Source organism: Astatotilapia calliptera, chromosome 19 (genome assembly GCF_964374335.1).
Source record: "Astatotilapia calliptera chromosome 19, fAstCal68.1, whole genome shotgun sequence".
Lineage (NCBI taxonomy): Eukaryota > Metazoa > Chordata > Actinopteri > Cichliformes > Cichlidae > Astatotilapia > Astatotilapia calliptera.
In genome coordinates, this window is record NC_137440.1 from 8989924 (window position 1) to 9008482 (window position 18559).

Below are 18559 nucleotides of genomic sequence, written 5' to 3' on the forward strand. Positions count from 1 at the left end.
TTTCTTGCGGTGCTGATGCTGAGAGGACAGCTCCTGAAGCTTTTGAAGTGTTGGGATATGGAAATTTCAACATCGCTTGAAAAAACTGCCAGCTAGCAACGTCCCTCTCACCAGTAGGCTAAGTTACTTTTAGCCAATTACAAGTTGAATCTGGTAGTTGGGGTTAAGTAAGATACCATCAGTAAGAAGCGGCAAAACTAATATGTCTACGCGAGTTAATCTGCAATGTGTACCACCGGCCCAGCTATTTATTTTTTAATGCACCTTCTCAGATTAATTCACTGCGTGTCGTGCCATCAGCTAACCCTTAGCGTGCCAGCTGTGGCACACATGCCCAGGGTTGCCGACCCCTGGCTTAGACTGTTTGTTGGAGAGTTTGCTGGTTTGTTGATCATAGCTGAAACATGAAGGCAGAAAACATCTATTCATTTTTCCTTGAAATTCTGTCAATCCAATCAATAACGATTGAATAAGCTGACGCTGCATCAGTGTTTAAATGTGTTTATTAAGTTAATGGATGAAACACAACAGGTGAGTTTACACTGACTCTGTCCAATCAGTCTACACAGGATGACATCACAGCTGCTTAAGATCCCATGGCAACACTGTCAGAGACAATCAGGCGGTGCTTAAAGGTCCACTAGACACCTGGGCCAACACCAGAACTACACTGCTGTCCATTAGAGTCCCGATTTCTGTTTTTGATTCAGTCTCCGGAGGATTTTTACATGTTTTCATGCTGCTGTGTTAGTGGGCGGAGCTTCTGTCTATACCATGGTAACTACGACTTTTAATGAGCCTTAGAGGAAGAAAATGGAGCCGCTTCAAGTCAGTGACACATCCCTTTAACATCTCTATTTACAATGACCCCGTTAGAATAAGTTAAAAAAAGAACCAAGTAGAATAGATCCAATCAGGACTGATCTCAGGGGGCACCCCGCCCCTCCCTTCTGCAATTAAAGTGCTTCCTGTTAAAACCTAAATAAAACATTCACTTCATTTCCCAGCAACGACCTGGCCTACCTGAGTGGCAGCCATCACAGGAAGCCCAGATGTGATGTCACATCCTGTCTGTCCCTAAGGAAGAGGAAGTGCTGTCACTGATGTGTCACAGCACTGTCAGGCGACGCTGTGATGTCACAGGTTAGATGAGCTCCCATTCATCATCAACATCATCCCCTCCAAGAGCGGGGCTTGAGGGGGGGGGTCTGAGGGTCGTCTGTGGGAGGAGTTTCGTCAGCCGATGGGACAATCCGCCAAGTTGAGTCACTGCCCACAACTCATCCTCTGGAGTGACTGCAGAGAGGGAGAAACACACCTGAGACACAGCTGTGTCAAGTATCGGTGTACCAGTATAAAACAGAATAAACCAGTCTTACCGGTGAACCAGCTGGCATTCCCAGGGATCTTCTTCCAGTAATCTCCGGCTGGGTTTCGTTCAGAGACGCCGTAGCGGCGAGCCAGATCTCCGTTTACGCAACGAACCCACGCAGTCCGACAGCTGAGGACTAGCTGACTCACAGCCAGACCTACACACACACACACACACACAGTGAGACACACTCACAGACAGACAGGTGTAGGCGGGTGATGACGTCACACAGGTGAGTACCTGGAACCAGCTCCCACTCTGTCCCAACGGGCATCTCGTCGCTGAGCCCGGTCCTGACGAAAACGCTTCCTCTGTTGTCGAGCGCCCAGAGGAGCCTGTCATTAGGACTCGTCTGAATGCTCATCAGCTGCACTCCGATCGGCTGCAAAGACAAGACATCACAGTCACCTGGACAAGTGTCACTGCTTCTGAGGCTTTACCTTCAGGAAACAGGAAGTTAATAAAGGGAAAATTACAGGTGGAGAGAACGAGGCGTGAGAGAGGTTTAAACGAATGGTAAATGGACTTCTTACATAGAGTCGAAGGAGCTTTGAAAGAAAAGTGTCTGGATTTCTTCAAGTTTCTTGAAGACGTTTCATCCGAGAAGCTTCTTGACTACTGAGAGCAACTGGTGCAGTCCAGATGCTAAGCCCTATGGGAGTGTCCCCCCCCAAAAGGGTCATGGACCAACTATTGATCCTCTACCTAATCACACGAGCCAAGCTGTCAAAACAGGTGTGGGTCACAATCAGCCATGGCTTCTGGTGAACCACTGTGAGACCTAGCCCCACCCTATCATGTGACTAACTGAGGTCAAATGAATGAAATACAGACATTTGTCTTTCTGAGCTCCATAGACTACGATGACCTGGGCGACTGAGAACCTGCACAGACTTCTTATGAAGAGCTTTTCTACTCTACACACTTTATACGACTCGGCTCATATTGATACAAGCACTTAGTATTCAAAGCACCTGAAAATGACCCTGCTGAAGTTAGGCGGGTTTACCTGTGGGTCGATGTTACCTGTACAGGTGGTTCGATCTGGATCCAGGCCGGTAGCATCATGCTGGGATTGAGCGGCTGCGTCCCGACTCTGAAGTAAACGACTCCTCGGCTGTCCACGGCCCAGACGTTCTGACTGCCACAGCTCACGCTCACCAGACGCACACTTCCTGTAACACACAGGTAACGTCTTACCTGAGCTCATCGTGACAAAGGGAAACATTGAAACCTTCTCCTGGACTCATATGAAAAACAGAGCAGTTTGGTCTGAGCCTGACCAAGGAGCACAGATTAAACACGACCTGAAAACCCTTTTTATTTTTCAAAGTAACAGTAGAACATTTTGATCCTTTCTTGGGGTCGGGGGGGCACCGTGGACAGGTCGCCAGGCTGTTGTCTGTTGACAGATAACCATTCACACTTACACCCATGGGCAATTTAGTGTTACCACTTAACCTAGCCCCACTAACTGCGTGTTCTTGGACTGTGGGAGGAAGCCGGGGTACCCGGAAAGAACCCACACAAACACAGGGAGAACATGCAAACTGCACACAGAAAGCCGGGTGGTGGAATTGAACTCGGGACCTTGCTGTGAGGCAGCAGTGCTAACCACTGGAAACCTGACCAGACACGGGAAGGCTTGACAAACTGATAGTTCAGTTAAATCACTCATTTGTGATCACTCACACACACACACACACACACACACACACACACACACACACACACACACACACACACACACACACACACACACACACGATTTTATCATTTTTTAATAAAGAAAGAACATGTGACAACACAAAGTGTGTGACATCATGTGTTCTTTGTAAATAAGATTCTCATTGGATCTGTGTGAGCTGGTGGGAGGAGCTAAAAGACTTTCTCCCAGCTTCAAAACAAACAGTAACTGTTGTTTTAGCAACCAACACCCGTCTGAAGTCGCTGTGTTTTTCTCTGCGTGAAACTGAAATGTTACAAGAGACCGCTGACTCCAGAGAGGACGCCAGTCATGTGACCTGAGATAGTGAGAAGGTCAGTGGGCTAAAAACAGACCGGACATCTGAGACAGGTCACAGTGTGACGCACACTCACAGACACACACACTGACCTATGAAGTGCCGCCCTGTTACACAAGTTCCAACTGTCAGTGTGACACAGAAACACAGCTGCTGTGTGTGTGTGTGTGTGTGTGTGTGTGTGTGTGTGTGTGTGTGTGTGTGTGTGTGTGTGTGTGTGTATATATATATGTGTGTGTATATGTGTGCGTGTTTCTTGCTGATCTCTTTCACAGCAGTTTTTAGAATCACGTTAATGTTCACTCATTTGTCACAAATAAAGTTTCCTTGTTGAGAAGAAATGCAAAAATCATGAAACAAAAACGTGAATAAAAGGAACAGGAAGTGTGTCGCTGCTTCCTGTTTTTAGGTTTGTTATATAATAGAGGCTGCATCTCTTGCGGACCCGTCCTTCACATTCTACGTGGGCCAGGTCCTCAGAAGGTCGGGTAGGCCGGAAGTAAACGGCTGTGAAATTGGACGGTGTAGGTTTCAGATTAGCGTCACCGCTGTCTCGGTGGAATTTAATAAACTCGGCCGTCTGCTCCTTGCTGTCTAAAATATAACAGGACACTGGAGTAAACTCGACCGTCTCACACTTCTGATTAATCAGTTTTCTGTTTGATGTTTATTCAGCTGTGTGAAAACTAGAACTATAATCTCAGCCAAACCGATTTACTCAGGAATGAATAAAACACTGAAAAAAGCCAAACAATAACATTTTTAAGTTATCTAAGTGACTCATGTTTAACCTGAGTAGTGAAAGTGCGCGGGGGTTTGAAAACGATGTGCGGGGAGTTTGCTGTTATCGCCCTGGCTAGCTGTCGAGCTGGTGGGTAACAGACGTCGCCGAAAACGTCGGAGCACTTTTGCAAATACGTGATGTCTTGATAAACCGAGCAGATATTTGAAGTTTACACAGCTACATTGTGAAAATATCTTAAAAGTTTATTTTGTGACCCAATAAGAGTAATAAGAGTAATATTACAACGCCTGCCATTATTGAAAACTGGAACTGGCTGGGCCACGCTATGAATTCTGGGATATGGTGGGCAACGAAGGACACGCCCGACCCATCTTTCAAATCTGGGGAAAAGGAGGACGCATTTGTCGGCCGGATTCGGAGGAGTCTACGAGTTGAGACAGCCTTCGTCGCGTCGCTGTGACGTAATCGGTCTACAAATGCGGCCTCAGGAGGATGCAGCCCCTGAATTTGGACACCCCCACTGACACATTTTGTTTGTTTTAAATTACAGCTTGGCAGTCACAACTCATCAGCCAATGAGTTTTGAGCTTTGATCTGATGGGCTCGCCCACTCGCACACAGAAGTATCAGAGTGAGTTCAGGTACGCACCGAGTTGGCTCAGGTCCAGGGGGGTCCAATGCAGTCCGACAGGGCAGGACGGGGACAGAGTCCGAATGCTGACCCGGCCGTGCGTGTCCAGCCCCCACAGAGCGTCCCGGCAGGCGGACAGGTGAGTCAGCTCCACCTGAGCGCACACAGCATGCCATGAGATGAAGACACAGGTAACCCTTAAGACACAGACAAGTGGCAGGTGTGTTTACCTCAGGTGGTAAAAGGACTGATGAGGGGCGGAGCTCTCCATCCTGATCCCAAACGCAGAACAAGTCCTTCCTGCTCTGAGCCAGCCACAGGAAGGTACCTGAAAATCAGGTGACACGGGGTAGGGTTATGCTTGGTACAGGGCTCAGGTATGGGTGTGTCCAGCTGTGTTACCTTCTCTGTGAGGCACCGCTGAAGATGTGATGAAGGTCCACCTGGTGGCAGAGACGGTTCCTCTGGGAACTACGTTCTGCCAGAAAGTTCCTGAGACGAAAAGACAAATCAGCCTAGAGCCAGCTAGAGCTTACTGGACTCTATTGGACTTTACTAACCCACGAGGCTGCCACGTGCTAGGTGAAGCTGGTTCTGGCCCGAGGCCACCCAGACTCCGCTGGCATTGGCGCTGACCAGGCTTGGCTGGCACTGGGAGTACTGTGACAGGAAGGCCACAACGCGCTCCATGGGTGCTCTGGTTACCGTGGCAACACTCTGCGTGGCCTGCAGCAGGGTCTGGAACAGACTGCCCTGATCGAAGACCACGTAGTCCGAGATGCTGATCTGAAGGAGAGACACGGGCTGAACCAGAATGCCTCCAACAGAGACCCTAATGATGGAAACCTCTTTGGCTGTCATCGTTAACATACAGTCTGTCGTACAGACGCTAAGGCTCACCTGCCACCAGTGATCATCCTCGCCCTGCGGTCTGGACGAACACACGCCAGTCCGAAACCACAGGCTGCCGCTGGCATCCAGAGCCCATGCCGTCCCACCGTCTCCCAGGGCAACGCACATCAGCTCCAGACCCTGAGCCTCACTGCGACACACACACATACACAGGTGGTGAGGAGTGTACCTGATGGTGTGTACCTGTGTTGCTAGTTCACACCGCTTCCAGAAAGACAGTGTTTCTCCCACACCAGCTTCTCTTCACCGGGTCCAAAAATAGATTCAAAATCCTTCTCACATCCAACAGCTCTGTCAGAGGTCTCTTCCTGTTAAATGGGAGTTCTTCCTCTCCGCTGTCACCGAGTGCTGCTCGTAGGCATTGATTGTTGCTCTGTTTCTTCTCTAATATTTTAGTGTGGACTGTGTAAAGTGCCTCAAGTTGACTGCTGTCACCTGATGCAAATGTCATAGTATTACTGAAGTATAGTAGTAGTATAATAGTATTACAGTAGTAGTAGTAGTAGTACAAGATTAAGTAGTTCAATTCCTTGTAATCGTTAGTCAGCTTGCCTGTTGATCAGGGTATCAGCTCGTGTACTACAATCAGCTGGTTTGAGTTCTCGGAGGAGGAAAATAGCGGGGAGTGTCCCCCGCGCATATGGACATAACTCTTGTTTTTATTGCACAAAAGGATGAGATGGCAATGGTAAAATGGAAATCTGTATCCAAGACTGAAGCACCTGTGTAATGCTGCTAACACAACTGCATAGACAGCATGCTAACACTAAGTTAGCGTCACTTTGGGTTCTTGGCTAAGCCTGAGTAACAGCTGACCCCAGCCACGCACTGTGAGCTGCGGTGAAGCCAGCTGTTGCTGAACTTCATCAGGTAACAAACGGTCAGGCTGCAGCCTCGTTTTTTTTCCAATTTGTATATTCATAAAACTCCAAACAACAGTTGCCTCAACTCACTTTATATTGTCAGGTAAAGAGCCTACATGAATCATTTTCACGTGTCTTTGTGCTGTCAGCTTTGTGTTCATACCCAAATACTAAGAGAAACGTGTGTGTCCTCATTAGGACAGATATTTGTGTTGGTGTGTGGGGCTGTAGCTGGAAGTTTATATTGTCTCATAATTACTGTTTAACAATGTGTTTCAGGTTGTTTTACAGAGAAATGCCAAAGTAATGTAACGAATAGTGTAAAGAATGATTTCCTCTTGGAAGTAATTAAGTAACATACTGCATTACTTTGAAAAATGACTTTTTTGAGTAATGACCCCAACGCTGATCACAACAAAGAGCGGAAACACCTCCGACAAACATTTGACAGCATGACATTAATATGCATTAATGTCATGTTTTTGATATGCTGCTTGAGATGGTGATGAGTGTCAAATTGGAGCCAATGACAGTCGATGAAATTGATAATGCAACCAGAATTCCCATCTCTATGCATGATTATGTTATACTTTCTACCCTTGCTGCAGTAATAGAGTAGTATTACAGTAGTACTGCAGACCTATGATAGTATTACGGCAACAGTACCTGATGGTGTCGTATTTCCAGCCCTCACCCTCACTGCAGTAGCTGTTCAGGCCTTCTCGGTAGAATAAAGCTTGGTGCTCGCTCAGGGCCCACACCACACCTGCCCGCACACACACCTGGCTGAACACGCAGGGGGTCTCCACCTTGATGGAGCGAGCGCAGGGCCGCTCCACGCTCAGACCTGAGACACACAGTGTAAGAGTTTCATTACAGAGCTTATCTGACGTAAAGGGTCAGCCTGGTTTAAGCTCTCGGGCTTTTTGGTTAAGAGCAGCCTGATCTGTGGCTTTTCGTTGGTTCGGTTTTATGACCGATGGTCATGGGGTCGAGCAGATCGATCATGTGTGGTGGAGAGGAGGAGCTCTGACCTTACTGATGTTCAGCAGTCACAGTGAGCAGAGCTCTCCTCAGAACCTGTTTTATTGATCTGGGTTTGATTTTGTTTAATCTTAGTCTCTCCTGACAGCAGAGCTGGAGGCAGGTGAAACCTCTATGGCAAGGCGCACTCTGCTGGTCACACACTTTATAGCCGTATGTGTTTACATAAAGTTATGGATGTTGGAAAAAAAAAAAAGAAGAAAGAGAGAATCACGTTTTTCCTCTCAGTGAGTTTAGAACTTCCTGCAATCAGAGGAGGTGAGAACACCTGCTCAGGCACTCAGGTGACTGATGACGTTGCAAGTGGAATAATATTTGTGTCTCAACTGCTTTGTTTTAAAAAAAAAAAAAAAAAAAGTTTGCAGCGACATCATGAAGACTAATCCACCAACACAGACCTCTGAAGGATCAGCTGACAGGAAGCTCACACGTTAGACAGGAAATGCTTCAGCTGTAGTTCTGTAAAAACAAAGAGTTTACTGTGACATTCAGGCAGAGCCATTTGTACAGGTGCATAGTTACCTGTCTGCAGGAAGAGATCCCCATTGGTCCTGACGATCCAGGCAGAGTCATCACTCAAAGCGATGAATGCCGCCTGCTCCACAGCTTTGTACCAGTGACGTTTTCCTTTCGCCGAAAACTTAGCACACGCGAACGCCGTCAGGCTCTTCTGCTCCACCTTCCACAACAGGTTACCTGCAGGGTTAGACCGGTCATATGGAAATAATTCACCTACACAGGAAACAGTATATTCACTATAAAACAACAATGACATCAGCAAGTAAAGACATTATCGCTTACCTGAAGGCGATAATGCCATCTGGTGGACGTTATCCTCAAAGCGCTGCCAAGTGAGTCCAGTTTCAGGCAGAGGGCTGCAGAACAGCCCACCTTTAAAGTCCAGACACCACACATACCTGAAAAGGAACACCTGTCACACATCTGCACTCACCTACTCATCACCTGAGTGATCAAGAGAGCCTACCTGTCCGTCACCTGCAGGCTCAGTATCCCACATCCTGGTCCTGAGTACCCCATCCAGCTTTCCGCCAACTAAAAGACACATTCGTAGGAGACATGAAGGATTCTCTGCACAGGTGTAAGTCTCACCTAGTCAGGTTTCTGTCTAACCTGGTCGGGTTTGAGCCGGTCTCTCTCCTGGCCATCCTGGTCTTGCGAATTCTCCGTTGGATTGGTCAGGCAGGTGAGGGTGTCCACAGCATTACCAGCAGGGGGGAGCATGTGGCTGTAAATGTCATCGTCTTCATCACTGGACAAACTGGGCTTCCTGTCCAAATTGGACACGGTAGAGTGGAACATTTGGTCTGCCATACCAGCAGAGGCCGCCAGGACATCGTCCTAAATGCACAGGGGGAAAATTTACTTCACCTGTGCTAAACACGCAGATCCACAGACGAGTTTCAGGCTCAAACCCTGACCTGTTAAGACTTTATTGATACTGATACCATTACTAATAGAAACTCTTACTGATACATCTTGCCAAAACACAGGGGATGACTGAGCAGGTGTGATCCCTGGAAATGTAGGTGGGCCTCAGCTGTAACAGCAGCTGTATTTACACACAAGTCACATGTTCATGAATGTTTGTCAGAACCTTCAGCTTAGACACACCTCCTCCTCCGGCCCAATCAGAGGGCTAAGAAACTCGTCAGCCTCCACCGGCTGACGATCTGGCAACTCCTCTGCTTCCTCAGTGTTCTGCATGTAGGAGAAGGTGCACTCCAGCAGCAGATCCACATCAGGTGTTGGGGGTACGACCTCAGCACCAGGGTTCGGGTGGTTCTCCAGGCCTGGGAGGAGCAGGGAGCTGAAACAGGAGGAAGAGAAAATCCGGTCAGCAGGTGGTGCAGATCAGACAGAACAACACCATCTTCAGATATTCACCCAGTCTGGTGGGAAGAAGCCTCCACCTCCTCTTCTTCCTTCATGCCTCTCTCTGAGACTCTCGTCTCCCAGGGGCCCTGATTTGGGTGGTGTTCTGGAGAGTTCTCGTTCTGAAAATCCACTCCAACGAGGGAGGCCCGGTCGCTCAGAGGAGTTCCACTTCCTCCGTCACTGACACTCCCGTCCTGAACTACAAACATGGAGTCTGAACAGCTGCTCTCAGAGAGGCGGGTCGCACCACCGCTGTCTGAGGAGAGAGAGACAGGTCAGAATCACACACTCACCTGTCTGTCTGATCTCCTGTTTAAACTGTTGCTCTGTGTACTCGTCACAGAGTCACATTGGTCATAAAGTGGTAAAACGCTTTACAGAGTGGGAGGAGTCACACTTGCCTTGTCGTCGCCTCTTTTTCTTCTTCACTCTGATGGGCTTTACCACCAGCTCCTGTTGCATCTGCTCCTGACCCAGGGGGGTGCTGTAACGTCTGGATGTCAGCTCGCAAGAACCACTCGCTGGAGCGTTTCCATGGAGACCGTCCCATGAAGTGACGGAACTGCTGCGGCTTCGAGAGCTACTTGCGAACAAACCGGACAGCTGGCCAAGCTCAGTCACCTGGAATCACAACCAAACACACCTGGTTACCCTAACAGAAAGGACAGGTATGGTTACTGCAGGCTGTCCCAGGAATCCAGGTAAACCACAGCAGCAGCCATACCCCCAGTTGCTGCTCCTCCTCTGCCTCCTCCACTTCCTCCACTCCTCCCTCCTCTTCTTCCTCTGCTTTCTCCTGTCCACCCTCCCCTCCTTCGCCATCCTCTCTTCCCCCTCCCTCTGTAATGATGGCCATGGTTCTGATTGGCTGAGCAATTTCCACTGATCCGACTGATCGGAGGATGGTGGGTGTGGTCAAGGGTGAGGACAGACAGACAGAGAGGTCCAACACTGACAGACAGAATGAGGGTATGTGAAAAAGAGAATTGGTGAGATTATACTGGCAATGGGCTTTTATTAGTAGTAGTGGCAGTATTATGCTCCTGTGATATTATACTGGTAGTGCTGGAGTTGCTCACAGTTGGAGGCAAGACCCTCGGGGCTATTGGACAGGCGGATGATGTCACGATCTCCTTTCAGGACGAAGATCTCGTTGTCACAGCAGGAGACAGACACGATGTCTCCGCTGCTCTCCAAAGCTCCAATGATCACCTTAAGAACACAGATCAGTTAGAAATTTAAACAACATTCACAGAACGCTCAGAAGATTCAGATTTATGCAAAATTAATCCAAAACACAAAGCAGTTCAGAAATATGGGAAATGTTAAGGAGCTTGCAAAGAAAAGCGTCTGGACTTCTTTAAGTTGCTTGAAGGCATTTCACCTCTCATCTGAGAAGCTTCTTCTAGAATCAAATGGTGGAGAGTCCCAGATTTAAACCTAGTGGGAGTTTCCCCCCACAGAGGGACAAAAGGACCCCCTGATGATCCTCTACCTCTGTTCAAAGATGGTCGCTCACAGTGGACATAGATGGCTTCTTTCACTCCTCTTTCAAACCATCTGTCCTCTCTGTCCAAAATGTGAACATTGGCATCCTCGAAAGAGTGACCTTTGACCTTTAGATGCAGATGGACTGCAGAGTCTTGTCCCATGGAGGTGGCTCTTCTATGTTGTGCCATGCGCTTGTGAAGTGGCTGTTTGGTCTCTCCAATGTAGAGGTCTGAGCATTCCTCGCTGCACTGTACAGCATACACCACATTGTTAAGTTTGTGTTTTAGCGTTTTGTCTTCGTGATGAACCAGTTTGTCTCCGAGTGTGTTGCTGGGATGTTGTGCTTTGAGAAGATGCTCCTGAGTTTTCCCGATACACCGGCTGCAATATTTTTATGTTTGTCTTTCTTATCCTCCCTCGCTGGTGTCTGGTCTTCTTTTCTGTGCCTCTTTGCTGACTTTAAGAACGCCCATTTAGGATAGCCGCACGTTTTGAGTGCTTCTTTTACATGTGTGTGTTCCTTCTTTTTAACATGTTCTGCCCGGTGGTGTAGGGTCCTGATTACTCCAAGTTTGTGTTCCAGAGGGTGATGGGAGTCAAAGAGGAGGTACTGGTCCGTGTGTGTGGGCTTCCCGTAAACTTCGCTGTTGAGGTTGCCGTTCTCTTCAATGTGCACAGCACAGTCCAGGAAAGGCAAACAGTTGCCCTTTGTGTCTTCCCTGGTGAAGTTGATGTTCTTATCCACAGCGTTAATGTGCGCAGTGAAGGATTCCACTTCTTGTGTCTTGATTTTGACCCAGGTGTCGTCCACATATCTGTACCAGTGGCTGGGTACACTCCCTTTGAAAGAGCCAAGAGCCTTCCTTTCCACTTCCTCCATGTAAAGGTTGGCTACAATAGGTGACACGGGGGAGCCCATGGCACAGCCATGTTTTTGTCTGTAGAAGCCTTCGTTGTACTTGAAATATGTAGTGGTGAGGCAGAGGTCTAACAGTGTGCAGATCTGATCGGGTGTGAAGTTGGTCCTGTCCTCCAAGGAGCTGTCTTCTTGTAGTTGTTTTCTGACAGTCTCCACGGCCTCCGTGGTGGGTATGCAAGTGAAGAGAGAGACTACATCAAAGGACACCATGGTTTCATCTGGATCCAGGGTAAGTTTCTGGACCTTGTCGGTGAAGTCGGTGGAGTTCTTGATGTGGTGTAGGGTGTTCCCCACGAGAGGAGCAAGGATGGTAGCAAGGTGTTTAGCAATGTTGTAAGTGGCTGAGTTTATGCTGCTCATGGGTCTGAGTGGGACAGCTTCCTTGTGGATTTTAGGAAGTCCATAGATGCAGGGTATGGCATCCCCTGGGTAAAGGCGGTGATATGTAAGGCGGTCAGTGATTTTGTCCTTTTCAAAGTCCTGAAGGCAAGCTATAACTTTCTTTTTGTAGCTGCTTGTGGGGTCTCGCTTTAAGGCTTCGTAGGTGTTGTTGTCACTGAGGAGAGTAGTGATCTTTGTGTGGTAATCCGTAGGGTTTAGGACCACGGTGCACCTTCCCTTATCAGCTGGTAATATAGTGATGTTGTGGTCTTTGCTCAGGGAACTGACGGCCTTCTTTTCTTGTATTGTGAGGTTGTATTGTTGGACGGAGGGACTTTGACACTGGACTTTCATCCTGATTTGCTCTGCTTCTGTCTGTGATAATTTGTTAATCCGTATGGCAGTTTCTGTGGCTGTGATGAGGTCCACTATGGGCAGCTGTTGTGGAGAAATGGCAAAATTGAGTCCTTTGGCTAATACTTTCTTTTCAGGTTCAGTGAGATTACAGTCTGAAAAGTTCTTCACCCATTTTTCCTGACTGTCCTCAGGTGTGTGTTCTTCTCTGTGTTGTGTAGGTTCTGACTGAGGAGTGTATGTTTTAGAAAGCAAGGTGTGGAATTTCCTGCGTTGTCTCTCTTTTCTTTTAGAGAGTTGGGCCTGCTGAGCCTTGTCCACAAACTTGTAAACCTTTTCTAAAATACGAGAGGGTTTTCAGTTCCTGCAGAGTCTGGCTGATCTTGTTCTGGAGGTCATCTATAGTGAAATGGACCTGTCTTATCCTTTCACTTAGAAGTTGATTTTATTCTCCCCCTAAAAATCAACTATGTCCCCTGACCATGGATCCAAGGCGTAAACCCTTAGGAACAACTTTGTCTGCATCTTAGGTTGAAACGGAGATGGTTCCTATAATCCGCTAGTTTCCATGATTCCTTTTCATACTGCCGCACCAGTTGAAGGGTGTTCCTCACAAAATGTACGGCAATATGTGTTTGAAGGTTCTCAGTCATCCAGGTCATCGCAGTCTAAGCAGCTTGGAAAGAAAAGCGTCTGGACTCCTTTAAGTGGCTTGAAGACTTTTCACCTCTCATCCGAGAAGCTTCTTCAGTTACGTAACAGAGTATGGAGAGAGTTTACGAAAGAGAAGCAAATAAGAGTCGTCAGGTGCTCAAAATAAACCTTAGACTCAAACGTTAGAACAGGCTTTTCCCTGCAGCACGCCATGTAACAAATACTTCCAAAGGAAATGGCGGCTGTTGTTAGGTTTTGTATTGTTGATTGTCATTTATGCTTAGAAATATTTACCCACATATGCTTAGAAGTGTATAATCATTTGTAGATTGAAAGAATGTCTCATCCTAGGAGGTCTGTAACGGCTCTGAGTAGCATGAAGGGGGAGTGCATTCACTCCCTCTACAGAGTGTTCTGGCATAGATCACACACCTCCTAGGAGAGGTCGTATCTTCTCTTGCTGATATATGGTTTAGCAAACACACGTATATCTGTTTAAGTATAAGAGCCTTTTGTTCAGATGGACCCGCTCCTGGCACCAGCGTTTGGGGAGTCTTCACAGGGTCACACCTTGACCTCACACACACACACACACACACACACACACACACACACACACACACACACACACACACACACACACACACACACACACACACACACACACACACACACACACACACACACACTATTCTTTGTTCACATGTATACCTATGTAAGATGTCATATGTTAATGACCCTATGCATATTCATGTAACCACAATAACAGGAGTGCTATGGGGAGCCTGGCTGAGAGTCTGACGGAGGTGGTGGAACAACACTCGGCTCCAGGCAGGACTCCCTCATGCATGAGTAACATGAAGAACTTTGCCTACTCGTGTCTTGCTTCGCTGTGTAATTATATTGTCCTCAATGTTCCAGCGGATAGGTTCAAGCTACAAACCTATCAGCTGTTACAACTTATATCTAAAAATATATCGTTTCATGCCGAAATTCACTGAATTTACAGAAAGTGCACCACTTTGCGATATATGTCTCATATGGGGATATGAGATTTTGGTCATATCGCACAGCCCCAGTGCTGCATATGGTCATTACATCTTATCTCTGTCACTTTCCAGTGCAGTCAAAGCCTTTGCAATTTCAACAGTGATATTGATATTATTGAACTTTGTTCTAAAGTTTGACCGCACAGTGCCTTTGTTTGTGCTAGCCATGTTAGTATTTGGGCTACTTTGTGGACAAGTAAAACTTTGGCTCTGTGTTAGTGCCGAAGGTGTTGACATACCAGTATTGTGTCCTTATTAAGAGATGGAGCTGCTTTGAAAAAAGAAGCACGCGGTTTTCAGAACTTGTCTGTTAAGCTGCTATATTGGTCATGTGACGCCCACAATTCCAGAGTACACATTTGACGTGAAGTAAAAGAAGACTGTTTGTAAACCGTGTGGAGCAACCGTCGCCGGTAAAAACACAACACACTTTTACATTTTATATTTTGGTCAGATTACTTAACCTCCAGTCTACGATAACCTTATGATATTTAGTCAGCTGAAAACAGACTAAAACGAAAAAAATGTAGATGCCTAAATTAAGACTGAAACTAAGTCCAAATTTATTGTGAAAATTAACACTGCCTCAAAAACCCTATCCCCCATATTTTTTCCCATACTGGCTTCTCTTTTACTTGCTCCCTGTTTGGTCCAGAATTTAATTTAAAAGCCTTAATGTCATGAATAATCATACCCCACATTATCCTAAAGATCACATCATTCAATCAGAAGTACCTGGTTCAGACAGTCCAGGACATAGATGCTGTACTCATTCCAACTGAGGATCCAGCCCTCTTTCAGGAAACAACTAAGCAGCCCGAGCTGGCGGTCTGCTGGACGGTACCCTCCGATCGGGTCAGGACGAGGAAACAACTCAAACTGAGGTATCTGAGTCAGGCAGGTGTACAGAAAACAGGTCTGTTACTAACACAGGTGTATCAATTTCAGTGTATATGTATAGGTATGTGTTGGTGTTCCCAGTGTACCTGTGAGTTAAAGAGGGGCTTGAGCAGCCGGGTGTCCTCCACCTGTCCTCTGATGTCAGACCTCCACAGTCTGAGTCCAGGTCGAGCAGCAAACACCTGAAGGTCACTCTGTTTACAGAGAGCAGGTAGGAAACAGGCTCCGAACCGTCCACTGCTGTAACAGCACACAAATTCCACAGTATCAGTACAGGTACAAGTGATGCTTCTGTGTACGAGTATCACCAGTGAGCACAGGTATAGATAATATAGACGAGTACCACTAAATCAGTAACCGGTAAAATTTTAGGGTCTTTACCTTACAACAGCGGTCCCCAAACTTTTTTGGGCCATAGACCGGTTTAATGTCAGACAATATTTTCACGGACCGGCCTTTAAGGTGTGGCAGACAAATATAAGAAAATAAAAGGACACGACCAAGACAAAAACTGTGGCATTTTGTAAATATAATAATAAACGCAAATTCACTGTGTAATTGTGTAATTTTATTAGCAGCATCCTCCTGAAATGCGGCAACAACACTGACACCCTCCTCTCTGCCACTTAATGCTCTCTGGTCGCTATGGCAACGGGTAAAAATTTATTTCAAAATACGACACACATCTGCAACAGGAGGTGAGATGAGGATGGGGTAAGGGGATGGGGATAGGTGGGGTCTGGGGTTACCTCTTGCGGGGCTTGGTGCCCAGCTGTAGCACTTCCTGTTTCTGTGTGCAGTATAGCAGGGATCTCTGCTGCGTTGATACCAGCAGCACCTGGTGACTATACTCCATCTGAACCACACCTGAGGACTCCTCCAGCAGCAACACAGGCTTACACACCCCCTGCACGGACGCACACACACGGCGTAAGGGCGGGTGTGTTACAATGGAAAGGACGGAGGCAGTGTGGGTATTTACCTGGTCCAGGTCCAGAGAGGTGAACACAACTCGTCCTTTATCATCACCGGAGAAAAGCTTCATCCCGTTTGTGCTCCACGCCAACGCTGTGACAGTGCCTTTATGGAGGCCGACAACATCGAAACGCCGCAGCTGCACAGAGACAGACAGCTGTGTGTGTGTGTGTGTGTGTGTGTGACACGGGTGCACAGAGGCAGAGGGGGTAACAACAGCGTTCATTGTCAATCAATCTTCTTACCTGTTTGTTGCGACCAGGAAGCGGAGATACCAGCTGAAAGACTGCAACCCGTCCTGAAGAGGTTCCTACAGCAACCAGGTCATCAAAGCAGCTGAGCAGCTTCACAGCTGTGATTGCATCATACTTCCCCTGTTACACACACACACACAGGTCAAAAGCAGTCACCTGTCTCTCGGTCTTCCAGGTGTGAACTTGTTACCTGTCCTGTCTGTGGTGAACAAACATCTCACCATGCACTGCAACATGTTTTTATCATGTGATCTGTCTCGGTGCGTCTCACTCCTGTTCAAACCTTTTCAAGCTCTCACAGGTGGCTCCAGGAGAGTCTGAGGTTGAACCAAATGTAACCTGTAACACCTGAACCTGAATGCATCACTGGTCACATGACTGCAGGATATGATTGTCACCTGTCTGAGCACACCTGCATCAGTGTAAACGAGTTAATGAAAGTCTGAGCGCATCATGCAGATGCAAAAGTACCCGTTTAAAGAATCCAAATATAATTTCTGTCTTTATTTAACCTGCCAGCTATCTGACATCACCTGTGTGCCATTGCCTGTCTGACAGAAGTCCACATAAACCTCCCCAACACTTAGTATCTAAGTATTGTAGGAAAAGACCTCTCACCTCTAAGCTGTATTTGTTCAGGTGTGCGAGCCGGCGGCAGTACAGGTAGAGCATACCAATGCTGCTGCCCACAGCCAGGAAGTCACTGCTACTGTCCAAAGCTGTCAGGTAAACCAGGACTGACCTGAAGCCCCGCTGCACCTGCAGGGAAACAGGGGACCCCTCAGCTTCATCTCTGACACCATCATCATCATCATCCACACCTCGACAGGTACATACCTTGGCTGGGATGGCATTCAGCAGGTAGTAGAGTGGGCAGAACTCCCTCAGGACAGACTGCGGGGCCAGCTGAGCAGCCATGTTACTACCGAGGTGAACTCAGCTGATCCTAGCAAAAAACAACAACACAGAAATACACCTGAGGACAGGTGAAAAACCTGCTCATCACCTGCAGGAGCCTGGACCAAAGAGTTCAGTGAATATCTGTTTAGAACCTTCTGGCTGTTCTGGGAACGCCACTACCGTCAGGGTTTTAATCTTTAACCCTTCACCAGTCTGCGAGGGCGGCGCCCTGAAGCACCGATAGTACGGCAGCTCAGTGGATCAAACAGACACCGAATTAAAAAAAAAACGCTAGCCAAGCTCAAACGGTGCTGCTGAACACTGATCTAATTTTCGCTGAGGCGGATTCACAGTAAAATCTCCGTTTGTTAAGTGGAGTTCGGCGTGGACGCCATGAAAGTCCCTATTCCCGATCAATTATCAATGAGCCTTTACGCCAAAAACATATTTGCGGTTCGACATCTGGCAGCTACACGCCGCGCAGACGCAATATAAAGGAGCCAGCGACGTCATTCTACTCTTCATTAAAATAACAATAAAGGTGAATCTGCAGTTTGAAAGCGACCAGCCTGAACAAACGTTGAAATTTAACCGGATTTAAAGCCTGTTCGGTGGAGCAGACTTGTGCCAAATAAAGCAGAACCGTTTGCTGGATGTTATGGAAAGTCTTGGTTTCCCTTAAGCTTCTGTTCTTGTGTTCCAAACTCAGCGGATCTTAAAAATGGCCGTTTACTGAACGGAGTTTGGTTTGACGCTGCAAAAGGCTGATGTTAGCTCGGTAAGCTTCTGTGGAAGGTGACAACTGAGAATAAATATCCCCAAAACGAAGTGAACAAACAAAGAAATAATTAAATAAACAAACAGTCACCGCGTTGTTTACACATAAGTGTCCGGGCTAGCATCAGTGTCGAACGCTGTTAGCACGCTGGCTAACACCGGCGCGTGAAGGAGATCGTGACATCTCACCGAAAGCTGCCCGCGAACGAGGCCGCGCAGATGTTGATCCAGGTGTTTTTGGTGCAGCTGGATGTTGGGGATCGGACAGGTGACATCGCCCTGCGTGACTGCTTCCACCGAGGCCATCCGCAAACTGCGCCACCTGCTGGTCACAAGCATCAAGAAGCTGCGGCTCCCCTCAGCTTCCGGTTTTTATTTTTATTTTAGGTGTTTGTTTATTCTGGGTAAAACTAAAACT

At 47.4% G+C, this 18559-nt stretch overlaps 1 protein-coding gene across 5 annotated transcripts; it reads right to left on the bottom strand.

Moving 5' to 3' along the window:
* Positions 1-485: 485 nt before the first annotated feature.
* tecpr2 (tectonin beta-propeller repeat containing 2) lies at positions 486-18475 on the bottom strand. Of its 5 annotated transcripts, none has more exons than XR_013903605.1 (27): positions 18331-18475; positions 17302-17410; positions 17083-17223; positions 16456-16584; positions 16218-16367; positions 15985-16142; positions 15322-15475; positions 15071-15223; positions 10567-10699; positions 10212-10438; positions 9889-10108; positions 9497-9743; positions 9224-9419; positions 8723-8950; positions 8577-8644; positions 8393-8508; positions 8114-8287; positions 7214-7394; positions 5673-5814; positions 5333-5558; positions 5175-5264; positions 5003-5100; positions 4791-4926; positions 2382-2547; positions 1613-1754; positions 1380-1529; positions 486-1296 (listed from the first exon to the last, which is right to left on the bottom strand). XR_013903605.1 is itself a non-coding variant. In XM_026153065.2 (27 exons), exons 2-27 carry the CDS (start codon positions 17380-17382, stop codon positions 1145-1147), a joined length of 4023 nt encoding a protein of 1340 aa, XP_026008850.1. In that variant the 5' UTR covers positions 17383-17410; positions 18331-18475; the 3' UTR covers positions 486-1144. The 5 variants fall into 5 exon arrangements, 4 of the variants coding, with proteins under 4 accessions (XP_026008850.1, XP_026008849.1, XP_080149628.1 ...); XM_026153065.2 differs by having other exon boundaries at positions 2399-2547; positions 16218-16349; XM_026153064.2 differs by having other exon boundaries at positions 2399-2547.
* Between the last annotated feature and the right edge of the window lie 84 nt (positions 18476-18559).